The 16,813-nt window shown below is 43.3% G+C and overlaps 2 protein-coding genes across 2 annotated transcripts; one reads left to right on the top strand and one right to left on the bottom strand.

Moving 5' to 3' along the window:
- Nucleotides 1-281: 281 nt before the first annotated feature.
- Nucleotides 282-5,372, bottom strand: dnajb4 (DnaJ heat shock protein family (Hsp40) member B4). Its single transcript, XM_079751540.1, has 3 exons — nucleotides 5,009-5,372; nucleotides 2,700-3,328; nucleotides 282-1,279 (listed from the first exon to the last, which is right to left on the bottom strand). Exons 1-3 carry the CDS (start codon nucleotides 5,217-5,219, stop codon nucleotides 1,049-1,051), a joined length of 1,071 nt encoding a protein of 356 aa, XP_079607666.1. The 5' UTR covers nucleotides 5,220-5,372; the 3' UTR covers nucleotides 282-1,048.
- Nucleotides 5,373-6,298: 926 nt separating this feature from the next.
- slc25a24l (solute carrier family 25 member 24, like) lies at nucleotides 6,299-12,388 on the top strand (the record flags this gene model as incomplete). Its single annotated transcript, XM_079750932.1, has 10 exons — nucleotides 6,299-6,421; nucleotides 6,518-6,644; nucleotides 6,864-6,951; nucleotides 7,191-7,302; nucleotides 7,523-7,681; nucleotides 8,013-8,150; nucleotides 8,364-8,474; nucleotides 8,879-9,046; nucleotides 11,845-11,983; nucleotides 12,201-12,388. 10 exons carry the CDS (start codon nucleotides 6,299-6,301, stop codon nucleotides 12,386-12,388), a joined length of 1,353 nt encoding a protein of 450 aa, XP_079607058.1.
- Between the last annotated feature and the right edge of the window lie 4,425 nt (nucleotides 12,389-16,813).

Raw genomic sequence — 16,813 nt, forward strand, 5'->3', positions numbered from 1 at the left:
CTGAACATTGAAAAAAGAAGCATCGGATATTCGCCCAAGTAAACATGCGTAATCATAAAAAAAAGCACACGCTGGACCATTGGGCCAAGATGAGCGATATGGCGCTCCCTTGTGGGAAAATGCAAAGGCCTCGATGTTGGCAGCTAATTGCTAACAGCTGAATCCAAAGAGCCAGCCTATATTTACACAGTCCCACTACACACTGGTAACGTAGAAAACAAACAAAAACATGTAGCAATAGATTTTATTATCAAGTTTGATAAATCTGATCTTTAGGTAGTCGACAGTCACAACAAACTATAGTAATTTGTTAAAATAAATGTCACTTTTATTTTTCTTCAAAGTAGGCTGAAGTTTGCATCATTATTTCAAAGTTACAGTTCCGTAGGCCTTACCTAAAATGTGCAATAGCCAAATGTTTGAGTGTAGTCGGCCCTTGCACCCTATTTCTCTAGGGTACACTTGCGTTTCTTTAGTTGAGCCTTTTTTAGCATATCTACAAAAGCATCTATCTTTTATTACACGGTCTGCCTCAAAATACACACTTGAATCTGTACATAAGAACGTGGCTTGATTATACATTTGTGAAAACTGGTCAAAGGAATACAAAAAACGAATAGAACATGTCCTTTACCACAGGGCAGGTTTTCTAAAATAACAAGGACTTTGGCAATTGTTCACATCTGCATCTTCATCATCAAAGAAAACCACAAATAGTGGGAGGAGAAGTAAGGAGTAACCATGTACACAATGTTAACTTTCAGATATAAACACTTCATCTACTTGGCAACATGCATGGCATTAATAAAAACACCACATATATGAAAAATAGAAATTGCACATTCATTGAAAGGGTTAGGGGGATGGGTTTAGGGGGAGGGGGGCACCGGATAAAGCCAACAGATGTCCTTATTGTGTTTATCTGCACTTATATCTGTGTATACGTGCGTGTGTGCGTGTGTTTGTCTGTGTGATCTCGTCTGGTGCTAAGACATCACCCCTTGTTCCGTCCATGTCCTTCTTCTTTAGTTTCCTTCCCCTCCTCCTCTCAGGCAGGTAAGTGGCGTTTCAGAACGTCCTTGGCGTTGCTAGGCAGAGTCTCTGGGAAGTTCACGTCAAACTCCACCACCAGGTCGCCCCTCTGCTCTGGGTTCTTGGGCAGAGGGAGGCCCTGGCCGGCCACGATCTGCCTCATGCCCGGCTTGATGACGTCCGTGATCTTCATGTTGCACGTATTCCCGTCGATGGTGGACACGGTCACCGAACAGCCGCACAGCGACTGTAACGACACAGGGGTTATGTTAGGGGTTCAGTGGAAAAGGGTCTCCACTGTAAAGAGAAAGAATTCCCTGTGCACAGCCTTTTGATTCTCAGGTGCTGGTGATGTGCAGCCAACAATAGTATAAAGACAAAAAAAGTGTCAAATCACTGCACGCTGGTAAGCTGATTTATTTAAACGAGGCGTTTCACTGTTGCTTTGTCAGGTTCACTCTGTGTTTTTATGAATGTAATGGGCTGGGTTTCTACACATATTCCATAGCCACTGACCCCCCAGTAGGGTAAATGTACTGCATTTGTATAGCGCTTTTACCCAATGCGCTTTACAATATTGCTTAACAGTCACACACCGACGGCGGTGTCAGCCATGCAAGGTGACAACCAGCTCGTCTGGAGCAGTCAGGGTGAGGCGTCTCGCTCAGGAACACCTCGACACTCGAGGAGCGAGGAGGATCCGGGGATCGAACTAGCGGCCTTGCAGTAACTCCTGAGCAACTGCCGCCCACTGAAATTGTATTGAACTCAAATCATTATATATTTGGGATGATATTATGGATGTGAGTACAATATTATGTGTCAGCATCAGGTTTAATAAGGTTGAAAACCAATGGATGGAACATTCAGGGAATAAAAGATGTTGTAGTCAGATACGATTCACTGGGAAATCGGCCCCGGGAACACAATGCTGGAACATGGCTGAAAACACAGCATGCAGCAGAAGGAAGTAGTAGTTTAGTTGTCGCGTGAGAGCGTAGCGGCAGCAGCTAGTCAATTGCTCACTGCTGTTCCCATTGGGGACACTGTGTCCTGTTAAACACTTTAGAGAAAGTAATGAGTCATGTACATTTCCTCCGGTACAGTACGGTCGTACGACATGATTAACGGGCTCTGTTGTTTTTCATGCATTTCAAGACCATATCATCACTCAGGGACGGCCCCAGGTCTGTTTTTGAACAGTAGATATTATTATATTCTCAAAAGAGGTGTTGAGAACTAAAGGCCTACACGTTTTCGAGTGGGCCAGAGGCCATATTAGTACATCTTTGCACCAACTGTGTGTGGGCGAGCCTCTACCATTCTGTCTCACAGTGTTGCCGATCTTATTTCTCACCCCTCCATGATTCAGATGACATAACATGCTCCTGAAGGGTGTGGGTATTTATACTCATTGGAAACCAATTTGAGAAAGAAACGTCTCACTCAAATGTCCTCCGACCCGTGACAGGTCTATAACTTGAAATGTATTAGTAAGCATGATACAAACTCTAATCCATAGTGCGGAAAACATCGGCCAATGAGTGATGACGGATCCATTGGGTACATCGAATAACCCCGAAACACAATGAATGTGCAAATCGGCAAAATGTTACGAGGCGCATCATGTGGTGTCACCGCTGCGTCCACCTTCCCCAACGCCTTACCTGTCTCAAGCTGACGCGCACCGCGTACACAATGTCCGAGCCCTCCCGTCTGAAGTGGGGGTGGGGCTTGTCCTTGATGACGAACACGATGTCGGCGGGTATGGTGCTGGGCGACTCGTCGCCCTCGCGCGGGAAGGTGATCTTGGTGCCCTCCTTCCAGCCCCGCTTGATCTCGATGGTGAGGATCTTGTCCTCGTGGCGCAGCGTGCGCCCGTCGGGGTTCAGCCTCTTGCGGGAGATCTTCATGCGCTTGGTGCAGCCGTGGAACACCTCCTCCAGGGAGACCCTCAGCTCGTGGTGGATGGCCGGGTCCTGCTTACGCCGCTGCCCCCCGCCCCCCTGCTGCTGCTGCTGCTGCTGGCCGCCCACGCCCACGTGGCGCTCGCGGGGGAAGCCGTTGATGTTGAAGCTGGTGAAGGAGCCGAAGGGGTCGTTGCCGTCCACCTCCATGTCGTCGTCGTCGCCGCCGAGGCCGCCGCCACGCCCGTTGGCCTTGCGCCCGAAGAACATCTCGAAGGGGTTGGCGCCGCCGAAGAAGGTGTTGAAGGTGGCGTGCGGGTCCCCGTGGAAGGTGTAGGTGAAGTTGCTGCCCTGGCCGTCGGGGGCGGGGCCGTTGCCTCCCTTGAGGCCTGCCGTGGAGAGGGAGAAAGACACAAGGTCTGCCAGTCAGGGGCATAGCCAGGACTAGTGCTGTGGGACTCGATCTGTTTTGAGAGTATGCCGTATTGTAAAGAACTTACTGCTTTCTTTTTGGGGTTTGTTTCGATGTTCTCGTTATGTTTTTGCATATTTTGGGTTAGCATTGGGTTAATCACACTTGCTAGCCATACATTCTAATGTGTATTTGACGAGCAAGTGTTACCTATCAAATACATATTAGAATGTATGGTTAACAAGTAACACTTGTCAAACAACTCTGTCACCCATTTAGAAAGCTTTTGATTTTACGGTGGGGGGTTTTCCTCAGGGCTCGGGCTGAGGTAGGATTTTGAGGCTCTTGAGTAATTCTATGTAGGATGAGTATTCATACTTGAACTCTGTTTTTCAAAGCAACTATCTTTTACATGCGTCACAGTCCACCGGAAGCTCTAAACCTGGTTATGTCATATTCATAAATGCGATGCACTAAGTTTATAAAAAGACATAACCTTAAACCTGAGCCTACTAAAAGACAGAAACATGGATGGAACAAGCCAGTGCATTAAACCTCCGCTGTGTGGGACTTCACTTGAGCCATTAGTTCATGTGTCATGGTGGAGGTGTTTTTAATGACACATATATAATAATTTATTTCATGAACCACTAGTTTATGCATAAAACAACAGATTGCGAATCTTTTTTAATTTTGAGAAAGTTCATCCTATGACTGGATCTTTCCTTCATTTAGAATCTGTTATCTTCTTCTTTATGAAGGTAACAGATTCATGGATTCCCAACTGCGATTTCAGGTGCAACTGGGAATGTTTTGGTGGAGTCATTGTACGGAAGCATGCCCTTTTATTCACTTGCATATTCAAAGGGAGACATTGAACAATGAAATAGCTGTAGTTAAAAGATGTTTTAGAATTTGCAAATACTGTGTAGCTTTAAGAGATGAATGCATTAGGAATGAAACACCTTTTATTTTATTGTTATTATGACATTTACATTTAGATTTTACATTTAGGGCATTTAGCAGGCGCTTTTATCCAAAGCGACTTACAATAAGTGCATTTGTTACAAACATTATTGCATGCAAGCGTATTATTACTTACAGTAGGGCTAAAGATGGTTATGATGGCATAGTTTTAGTTTTAGGTTTTTTTTATTATTATTCTACACAGCTCTACATAATGGAATGTAAGAACTTCTTCCAGTAGCCTTTTAGGGAGCATTCCCAATCCAGAACCTAGCCTGGCTGTAGATGGGTGGGAACCATCAGTAGGCTACTGGGAGAAGTCATGCCAGGAAACCGCAAAAAGTGGTGTATGGCAGCAAAACGACATTCAAAACATGAATAAAATGTAAAGTAACTAGAAGGTATAGGAACAGTGGCAGCTACTTCATTATCAAGCTCCACATCTGTTGAATGTAGACTGACGGTTTCCTCTAAAAGGAATAACGGAGATGAGCGTCATGAACATGATCTAGGTCGGTCTTCCATGTAGGTAGACTTTTAGACTTCGATTAGCGATAATTCGGGAAGGATGATTTATAGGCCAGAGACAGTTCCATTACGAGTTTGGTAGCCATGTCTCATTTTTAGTAGGCTATCAAAAATAGCATGCCATGCCCCAGCAACGACGTGGATGTGTTTATAGCAACATTACCTTCCTCTCCGTACTGGTCATAAATCTCCCTCTTCTTGGGATCACTGAGGACTTCATACGCCTCGGCGATCTCCTTGAATTTTTCCTCGGCATTGGCTGCCTTGTTTTTGTCGGGGTGCCATTTCAAGGCCTGCTTTCTGTATGCTTTTTTGATGTCCTCATCCGCGGCTCCTTTAGAAATCCCCAGTATTTTATAGTAATCTTTCCCCATTTTCCCCCAAAAACGTCCCCGCCTGGAAAAGCTGCTGCTCGGCGCGGTCGGCGGGTGCTGTCAGTCCCAAAAGAAAATGAATCCAGAAAACCGTGCGATATGGCGGCAGTAGATGTACCGCTATGCCTTTGGTAGGCCTACTACTCGCTATTAAAACCACGAGAGGAAGAGGGTGACTTGGGACTGTTATCGTCCGGAGGCTGTTCATAAACGCCGTGTACCCTGTGTTATTTATCCGTGACGTGGTACCCTCTCTAAATAGCCATTACGCACTCCCCTGCGTCCGGGCTGAACATTGGAATTCAGCAGCTCTTTCTAGAAAGCGAGTGCTGAGGCACGTCATTTACACATTTACCCTTTGGAAAGCCCCCCCAGGTGCGACAACGAGTTATTGTAGTTCAATAAAAAAAACTGGACGCGACATGACAGACATTGGGAACAGCTGTAGTGCGTGTGTGTTTGAGCGGACGCCAAATTTGTGACGAGACACGTCTGGACGTTTTATACCTCAAGCCTTTCTCCTCGAGGCAATTGGTCAACAGAATGGTTTCATTAGAACCACATTGTGTTGTTTACTAATGGATTTCTCTGTGAGGAAAAGCTGCACAATTTGATAAAGATTTTATTATTACCTATTAATAATACTTGTTATTCCGAGACGGGAAAGTACAGCGCAATTATATGAATTGTCAATAAGAGATACAATATTACAATTTCAAAAAAAACTCAAAACAAACAAAATGAACTGAATAGATGATGATTATCCGCCTTACATAATTATCATAGCCTACAAAGGGGTTTCTCTTCGGGCATGGGCATTTTACTACTTTGAAACAACAGGGACACCTGGTGGAGACTACGCGCTATGGCTGGTTACAATAAGGGGTCTGCTGTCCTTCAGGGATGGAGAGCAATAGAACGGATAGGCCTTTACCGCATTGCCATTGACTAAAGCCATGTCAATGACTCAGCGTCTGTATACGGAGGTCCATCAACAGCGACCGTTTTGTATTCATTTTCTAAATGTTCTTATTTTGAAAAAAAAATCTAAAGCTACCTGAGACCATTTCAAATTAATCATGGATAACTTTCGTGGTTTATTTGTTAAACTAGATAAGGATAATAATGGCTTCATATCAGTGGATGAGCTTCACAATGAGATGAAAAAATCGGGAATCCTACCCACTGAAAAGAAGGTTAAGGTAGGCTAAGGATCACCTTGATAATACAAGCTTGTGCTGTTAAGCTATGCTCACTGCCTACTGATGGATTAGCCTTAACACAGACTACTTCAACAGAACATCCTTGAAGGCTACGACCAAGACAAAGATGGTAGATTGGATTACAATGAATTCCTCCATTACATGACGGACAGGGAGAAAAAATGGAAAATTCACTTCCATGAGCTTGACAAGAACAAGTGTGGTAAGTAGCCATGGAATAAACAGGGTGAACACTTGGAGTGCAGTACCGACAGATTGTTCGACTTTTATAGCCTACCACAGAACTTTGTAGCAGAAATACATTTGTGGGCTCTCTACAGGATGAAAACATGAACGAAGGAACATTATACATAAAGAAAATAGCTTTGTAAAATATACATATATTTGACTTGTGTACTCATATCATCTCTTCTCTGATCAGGGTTGATTGACCAGGACGATATCATTTGTTTGTTTAAGGAGTTAGGAGTGAGCATTTCACAGCCGAATGCAAAAAGAATAATACAAATGTAAGACTTTTTTCCCCCTCAAATAATTATTGGAATAAAAAGGAAAAAGTGAATTACATAAATGTAGCATTGTTTAAAACGGTGTCACAATAGCAATCTCTCTTGCTATGTCCTATTTCCATCAGCATTCATTGGGAATAGGGAATAATGGCTCACAAACGACACAGTAGAGTAATAATAGTCTGTGAGTAGCTGGTGAATTTGTAAATGAACCAATGAAGACGGTACTTTCCTTTTAGGATGGACAAGGATAACTCTATGACAGTGGACTGGGGGGAATTCCTACACCATATCATTCTCAACCCAGCAGATAACATTGGTGAACTGGTGTCGTCTTGGAAACACAGTTTGGTAAGACTGTGATATTCGCCTAATGTTTATAACATGATTAGCACTAGAACCGCCACAGAGTGAGCAACATGGCTTGGAAAAGGTCTCCCATGCAAATATAAATATTGTTCTGCGTATTTGTAAAGGCTAACACGAGTAGCTATAAGGAACTCACAAACTGTAACAATTGACCCACAATAGGGGAAATATCCCCAAAAATGTAAATAGATCATCATTGCAGGTTTTTGACGTGGGCGAGAGTCGTCCCCTCTCCTTGGAGTTCCCAGAAGGAATGTCGGGCTCCGGGGTGTGGAGGAGGTTCGTCCTTGCGGCGGGACTGGCGGACGCCATCTCTCGAACGGTCACGGCCCCCATCGACCGACTGAAGACCCAACTGCAGGTTCCTGATCCGCATCAGCATGAAAACCCTTAGATAGCAGCATTAGGTTGGCAGAGGCACTGATCCGGTGAAGGATCTGCATCGTCGAGTGCGAGGTCAAAAGCTGATAGTAAACACCCAGAAGTTGTTCCATTATAATAACTATGAACACTATTTCTGTCCCTAACCCTTTCACTGCATGTACTGTTCTCTGAGGTATTTATCATCTATATTTGTGTACTTAAGGACATACTTTTGCATGTCTCCGTCTGTCACTGAGAAATGTCTCAGTACAGGAATATTTGCCTGTACACCAGTTGTTTTCATGCATCTACTCTCTGTTTTCATGCAGGTCCATGGATCCAAGACGTTTGCACAGGCGTTTGCGAAGCAGAGGGCCGGCGGGCTACGGTCGATGTGGCAAGGAAACGTTGTCAACGTGCTGAAGGGAACGCCACAGTCCACCCTACAGTGCATGATATACACTCAGGTGTGAATACCTATGGATATGTAGCTGGCTCACAAGTACACAATGTGCACTCACACATACAGATACAAGCACATACACGCACACACATGGACACGGACACACACAAACACAGAAAACTAAATGTATTTCCTCCTTCGGTCTATTAAAACACTCACCCCATAAATTAACCGTGATCACAGTGGGGCACTTTATCTCCTCCGCTGCATTCCCTAGATGAAGATGTACACCCAGGATCGGACCAAGGAAGGCCTGTCGGTACAGCAGCGCTTTGGCCTGGGGTGTGGCTCTGGTGCTTTTGCCCACGCTGTCTTCTACCCTTTAGAGGTATCCAGTCCCCCTATGACCTAAACAATGCACCAGCATGTACTCACAATGTGATAACAACGTTATGGAACAACCTGTACCGACACAGTGTGGTTAGTGGTTACGGGTTAGCAATAGGCGAAAAGGCCTGACTCCTCGCTGTTTCCTATAAAGTAGATGATGTTACAGGTTGCTTAGTAGTAAAACTCTAATTTGGTATTACTTTATTTTTGTATGTCACATAGGTATATGAAAATATACAAAATAAAGAAGTATATTCATAAATAGGTTTATAGGCTCCAGGTTTCCGATAGTTCCGATATTGGTTTTATGGAGTTAATAGCTGCTGCCGGAAAGGGCCATCGTGCAGGATTACACTTTGGGCTGTGGTCCGTTTTGTAACAGCTGATACCTCCACTGTACAGGTCTTGAAGGTGAGGCTGAACCTGCAGCACAGCGCCACCTACAACGGCATGGTGGAGTGCGCGCGCTCCGTCTACCGCAACGAGTCGCTGGCCTCCTTCTACCGGGGCTTCGGGCCCAGCCTGCTCTGCATGATCCCGTACGCGGGCGTGGAGTGCGCCGTGCATCAGGTGAGCCTACAGCGGGCACACTGTGCACCGCCAGGGTTCAAGCTTGCTCTTCAGAAGACACGGTTTAAAAGTCTAGATATGTTCGGTTAAAAAGTCGGTCAAAGTGTTTAATTATCAAATGTGCAGCCATTATGAACGTCGAGTGAAATTATGAAATTATTTTAAAGAGGATATGCATTGTAAAATTCCCACATATACAAAAGCCGTTTTCACACATGTCCTATGCATTTTCGCTACATTTGTATATTAGGAGATTCGACCCTGAGGGTGATGCACAGTTGATGCTTCATATGCGGACATCGATGTTGTTCAGACATCAATAGAATCAACGGGGGGTTTAGGGGGGCTTGCAAGGGGCGGGATGTTGCTAGGGTCTAAGTACGCAACAAGCGGGATAAGTGCTGCCACTGTCACAGAAAGTATGGAGGCAGAACTCAACGCAATCATCTTAAATGTTGCTGCAACGATGCATCATATATTCTGTTTCATCCACAACATCCAGCATCGATCGATGGAAGATTGGAGCATGAGTTAGAGACAAATATAAACGACGAAGAAGAAAGGCGTTGCGAACGACTGCGTTACCGGAGAAAGAAAGCGTATTTTTTTTGACTAATTTCACATGTAACAAACACTGGGAAAAATGTAGTTGCTTTTTGTGTTTAACTGAGAAAACAGAGAGTGGAAGAACGGTTGTAAAAAAAAACATTTTCTATAAACGCGTGCAGCTGTGAACTCATGTATTGTAATTTATTGTTTGATGTGTACTTTTAGGGTTCACCACGAATGACTCTGAAAAGCAGTTCCAACATTTAAATATTTTCTAACAATTCAGCGAACAAAAGGCAACAGGCTGATTATAATTTAGGTTGCCACTCAATGAAATGCAAATGAACACCGAAGCGTCATCAACACGCCCACTCAAGTGGTGTGAGAAATACCGAATTTCAACTCCTCATTCACATATATGGTCATTTACATTTCCTATGGATAAAATACTACCTCAGGGGTAGTACTTTTTCAAGAGATTCCCAGGGTACAAATGTCAGGATATGTTGTTCACACATATTCCCATCAGGAGAATATCGGAGAACATTAGGTCTTACATGTACAGTGGGGCAAAAAAGTATTTAGTCAGCCACCAATTGTGCAAGTTCTCCCACTTAAAAAGACGAGAGAGGCCTGTCATTTTCATCATTGGTAAACCTCAGCTATGATAGACAAAATGAAAAAAAAAAATCAAGAAAATCACATTGTCTGATTTTTTAAGAATTTATTTGCAAATTATGGTGGAAAATAAGTATTTGGTCACCTACAAACCAGCAAGATTTCTGGCTGTCACAGACCTGTAACTTCTTCTTTAAGAGGCTCCTCTGTCCTCCACTTGTTACCTGTATTAATGGCACCTGTTTGAACTCCTTATCAGTATAAAAGACACCTGTCCACAACCTCAAACAGTCACACTCCAAACTCCACTATGACCAAGACCAAAGAGCTGTCAAAGGACACCAGAAACACAATTGTAGACCTACACCAGGCTGGGAAGTCTGAATCTGCAATACGTAAGCAGCTTGGTGTGAAGAAATCAACTGTGGGAGCAATTATTAGGAAATGGAATACATACAAGACCACTGATAATCTCCCTCGATCTGGGGCTCCACGCAAGATCTCACCCTGTGGGGTCAAAATGATCACAAGAACGGTGAACAAAAATCCCAGAACCACACGGGGGGACCTAGTGAATGACCTCCAGAGAGCTGGGACCAAAGTAACAAAGGCTACCATCACTAACACACTACGCCGCCAGGGACTCAAATCCTGCAGTGCCAGACGTGTCCCCCTGCTAAAGCCAGTGTATGTCCGGGCCCGTTTGAAGTTTGCTAGAGAGCATTTGGATGATCCAGAAGAGGATTGGGAGAATGTCATTTGGTCAGATGAAACCAAAATAGAACTTTTTGGTAAAAACTCAACTCGTCGTGTTTGGAGGAGAAAGAATGCTGAGTTGCATCCAAAGAACACCATACCTACAGTGAAGCATGGGGGTGGAAACATCATGCTTTGGGGCTGTTTTTCTGCCAAGGGACCAGGACGTCTGATCCGTATGACGGAAAGAATGAATGGGGCCATGTATCGTGAGATTTTGAGTGAAAACCTCCTTCCATCAGCAAGGGCACTGAAGATGAAACGTGGCTGGGTCTTTCAGCATGACAATGACCCCAAACACACCGCCCGGGCAACGAAGGAGTGGCTTCGTAAGAAGCATTTCAAGGTCCTGGAGTGGCCTAGCCAGTCTCCAGATCTCAACCCCATAGAAAATCTTTGGAGGGAGTTGAAAGTCCGTGTGGCCCAAAAACATCACTGCTCTAGAGGGGATCTGCATGGAGGAATGGGCCAAAATACCAGCAGCAGTGTGTGAAAACCTTGTAAAGACTTACAGAAAACGTTTGACCTCTGTCATTGCCAACAAAGGGCATGTAACAAAGTATTGAGATGACCTTTGGTTATTGACCAAATACTTATTTTCCACCATAATTTGCAAATAAATTCTTTAAAAATCAGACAATGTGATTTTCTAGATTTTTTTTTTTCATTTTGTCTCTCATAGCTGAGGTATACCTATGATGAAAATTACAGGCCTCTCTCATCTTTTTAAGTGGGAGAACTTGCACAATTGGAGGCTGACTAAATACTTTTTTGCCCCACTGTATGTGTGAAAGCAGAAGAAAATGTCTAGGTGAATAAGGCTTTCCTGGTTCCAGACCCACACCAGATAACTGTATTTGCTTTCCTTATTAAAGAGCATTGTGAACTGGGCCAGAAATGATCCGTCCTACAACAGCGACTCCCAGCTGTTTTTCTTCAGCTTCGTGGCCTTTGCCTCTGGACAAGTGACCAGCTACCCACTGGCGGTGATACGAACACAGCAACAGGCCCAGGGTACATTTCACATTTCATTTGGACCAATACACAGACCCAGATGTGAATGCCTGTTAGATTGGAAGTATGCAGCTCTGCGCTGTGGATTTGTTATTTCATTATTTAAACTTTAACACTTTCTTATGAATGGTTTCTAAAGGAATAATTCAAGCCAAGCTGCATATTTTTGTTTAAACATAAGACATATTGTTTCATATTTGGTATGTCTGTCTTCCAGCTTTCTGTGCGGTTTCACATCCCACCTCAAGTGTACTACAAGGATTTACTGGAATCTACGCAAGGCACGGACTGAGAGGATATTACAACGGCTTGGGAGCCAGCTTCATCAGGGCAGTCCCATGTGCTCTGCTCAACTACACGTTAACCAGGAAACTAGAAGTTCTGTTTGATTCCACATGGTCCTGAGTTATGCTTTTAATATATTCAAGGTGATCAGGGAATATGTGTTTGTGGCAAAGACCAGCAAGATGTGCTTGTGTGGAATTCCATATTTAAGATCATAAGGTATATAGGTTGGTGTCATTCCATCATTAATACAAGCTATACTCTTTTGAACCCCTGTGAATAATTTGTAGTTGAACAAACGATGATGTAACCAGACGTGTGGATGTAATATTTGAACTGTGTGATAATGAGTGTAACCTAACATAAGTGTGAACATCTCCAACTTTCGGGACAGACGTTTCAACAAGGCATAAAGTAGTGTTGAACATTACAGTTATTTCTTATTTCCTTTAGTTTAACAAGACATGTTTGTTTTCCTTGTTTCTTTTCTAACTCAGTTCGGATGCACGACTATACGATGCTCGATAAGCACCGAGTACTTCGATAGAGGACGATTTACATTGCATTGTTATGTTTAATGTCGTTGGTATCGATCATGACGAACAGAGAGGTATCGACGGGTCACGACCAGCCACGGGGGGTATCGGCGAACGGCATCTCCGTGAGCTCGCGATGAGTCGAATTTGAGCACGAGACTGGGCGTGAATGGATACGGCCAACCCTGGAGTAATGGTGTGTTCCAGATGCCTCGGGCACCAGCCTTCCGAGTTGTGACGTCATTTCCGGTCTCGGAGCACTTATAGCGTTCCAAGCCGTTGTGAAGAAGGCAGGGGCGATTCGAAATGAGCCAAATACCAAAGACAGCATCAATAGTCAACATTTCTGTGTCAACCACTATATTTCATCCTAGACAAACCTGAGAGGGGGCTCCATGTGCTAAATACCGGAATTGTCCTTTAAACATGCGTTGATCACGTGAACACTCAACATTTTTGTTTATGCATAGTCAGCCGATCCACGGATCACTTGCGTCCCAAACCGTGAGGGTTGATCCGTACGGATCACGGGTAATCCATGATCCGTTGCACCACTATAAACGAATGAATGTAAGCGTTGCGTTGGATATACAAATGAATGCATTGTTGACGGCGTGAAATATGTATCATGTTGAGCAAATAAATGGAAGTGGATTAAACTGACGTGTGTGGTGGTTGTTTGTCGTGTGGCGCTATGTGTGTAACCGTAAACGGGGCTACACGGTAGGCTCTGTGGAAATGCGCCCCTCGCTTTTTACGGTGTATTTCAGGATAAGGACAACCAAGATAACACTTTGGATACGTTGTTAATGTAACGTGAACATGACCTGAAACTCACTCAACTTGAATTCTTTGAATAAATCTTGATGTCTGTCTTTGAGGTGCTTCGATAAGTTGGAAGTGTTTCCTCCTTTGGTTTGAAAAGCTCGATGGCGCCGTTGGCACATAGGTTTTTGAGAATCTATTAACCCCCGATCATCCGCCTCAAACGCAAAGTACTTCCAGACACGACTCTTGCTATTATTTCTTCCACGAGTCGAGGCGGAGCCGTCGCACTCGCTGCAGCTGCAGTTGCCATCTTCCGTGTTCCTTTGGCATTTCACGGCAGACTCCAACACTCGTAGGTGTATATGCTGCCCACATGACGTCCGGAGGAATTGCATCCCCGGTACCTACGGTACTGTAGATGAGTACCGTCACGTTTCTAGAATGGTGGCGTCGACTTGGTACTGAAGTATCGGTTCTCGTGACATCCCTAGTCGGGAGATTTCAATTGGGTCGCCAAATAAATGTAAATAAAAAAAGAATTAAAAAAATTAAGACTTTTATTTTTTTTTATTATTATTTTATACATTAGCATTTAAAAAACAGGAAGTAGTTGATAGTACTGAATGTTTGCATTGTTCTGATGATTTTACTTATAACATTGAATTTAGTTGAAAGGCTAATGTACATTGTGTTTGTTTTACTGATGAGAGGAAATTAAAACAATGAGATAGCCAAAACAGGTGATGTTAACTCCACCTAAATGCATTTATTTGGTATAATTTATAAAGTATTTAATATGTGTATTATGTTTTTAATAACAAGTGCATAAAACAAAGTTGTTATTTATCTCTTCGAAATGGCATGTTTAAGTTCATATAGGATGTGGAATTGGCAGTAAAAATGTTCAGGAATGTTCATTTTTGGGATGAACTTGGGAACCCATTTTAATGAACTTTTGGGAACCCATTTTAATGAACATTAAAATGGGTTCCCAAAAAAGAAGTTTGGGAAACACTGGGCTAGACGGTGCAGAATACATGGGATTGAATGGATCTACATGCTATATAATTAAAATATCAGTCTAATAAGATGGTCATGGGCTGTCCACTGCTGCCGGGCAAATAACAGAATCTATAGGTCAGTGTGATTGCACAATTATTTGCCGATACACATATGATGGATAAGATCATAGGCGTCGATTACGGGGGGGACGGGTGGGACATGTCCCCCCCACTTTCTAAAATACGAATTTTGTCCCCCCCACTTTTGCGACCGAAAAAAAAAAAAAAAAATCTCCCCACATACTCAACCGAAATCGTCGAGTCTAAATCATGCGATAGGCGCGCACGAAGACATCCTCACAAGTCACAGCATGCACAACAGCTGGCTGTGAGTGGAGCAAATGAGGGGGCGGGATTCTGATCATCAGTATCTCTCATTCAGTGCCGCGCCGCGCGAGCTCCTGTGGTTAGTCATTCCAGCAGGCCTACAACTACGCTTGGCAGTTGGAAGGCAGCCTAATAGTTGTTTTACAGACGCTTTCCACACACTTCGCAGCAGCATTGAAGACGACAAGCGTCAAGAAAGTCGACTCCTCAAAAATGTACAAGGTAACTATTCCTAACAGTTCGTTTATAATGTTTCCTCCGAGCATATGCTAGCTAGGCAAGACCACGTTGTAGCTAATTGTTTGCGGTTACAGTGTTAACTAATTTGGAGTGAGCGAAAGTGAATAATATTAGCTGCTATCAGTTTTAGGGCTGGCCCGAATTATTCGAATACTCGTTCGGAAAAATAGTATTCGAAGCTTGAATCAGTATTCGGAGCTTTGTTTATTTTTTTTCCACGTGAGGTAGGCCTACGTGACGTTACCAGAGCGAGGGAGGCAAACTATACCCGACACCAAGCAGAGAAGCGAGAGAGGTGGAGGAAGAATAGGTATCTTGTTGTTTCCCTTTACTTTATAACACAACATTAGCGGGATCTCGGGAGGAAAAGTAATGCTTAGCGAAATGCTAACCTTAGCTTAGTTGTTTGTTGACTGATGACCAAAGACGGGTTAACTATTTTATGAATTGTAAAGAATCAGGAAAACAAGTATTTGAAATGGATTATGGATTATTTATTAATTATTCTGAACCACACTGAACTGTTTGATTAGCCTACTACATTATTACAACATTACCAAGAGTATTGTAATCCAAAATTAAGAATGTGGCAGCACTGAACTTGGTGTGTGTGTGTGTGATTTTTCTGAGATGCTGCAAAGTTGCATCCTGACAGAGTTGTGTGTATGTGTGTGTTTGTTTACAGCAACAATGTGTGCCTTACTGTTGGTGTGCTTGTCGAACGCCCCCCTACCCTTCTTCCAGTTCCTGAACCCCAAGGAAATGAAGGTTTGTTCTGTATTTCTGGCCATTGTTGGAATATTATGTTTAAAGGCCTTTACACAGTAGAAACACAAAACTCCTTTAATTTCAGAACTGTAATGTAGCCAGGGGTAGTCTTTGAACCAGCTCTCCTGGAATCGGAGAGTGCGGTTGGGCAGAGTTTGTGGCTCAATTAGCTGTGCATCTGGTTGGTATGGGGAAACTAAAATATCCTCAGGGGTATTGAGCTCTTCCTCTGTTTGGGAAGGGTTATCCTGTTGTCCCTCCTGCTGAGGCACCTCCTCCTGTAATGTAGTCAGTGACATGGATGATAATTTGGTAGTATTTCTTTAAATAGTTCCCTGAAATGTTTTATTTATGTTTTTTGTTCATAATTGCACTTAATATTTGTTGTAGTTGTAGCCCTGCCCACTTCACTATAATTGTCTGTAGTGTATGTTTTAAATTGTGCAATAGCATATTTTTTTTTTTAGAAACCTCACCTGCTGCACCTCTACATTCTCAACCCCCTGTTCCTGAGCTTCTTTGTTTAGTTCTGTTCCACTCAGTTCCGGTTCCTTATGAAAATGTTAAACTTTGTTAGTAATGTTTCATGTTATAGTTTCTGAATGTTCAAGTTTTCCTTATGTGACCCTCACCTCCACAGCTCCCGGTCCCTGCACTTCTTTGTTTTGTTCTGTTGCACTTGGTTCCTTTTCCTGATGACAGATGGTTCATAAATAAAACAAACATTTATTGGCACTTGTGTTTGGTTTTTATTTAACGTTTTAGCATAGATTTGGGGTAAATCATACTTGTTTTTTGCATAGTTTTAGGGTATATTCTGTTTTTTCTTATGAATAGTATGGATA

This window comes from Pollachius pollachius (assembly GCF_949987615.1).
Source record: "Pollachius pollachius genome assembly, chromosome: 14".
Taxonomy (NCBI): domain Eukaryota; kingdom Metazoa; phylum Chordata; class Actinopteri; order Gadiformes; family Gadidae; genus Pollachius; species Pollachius pollachius.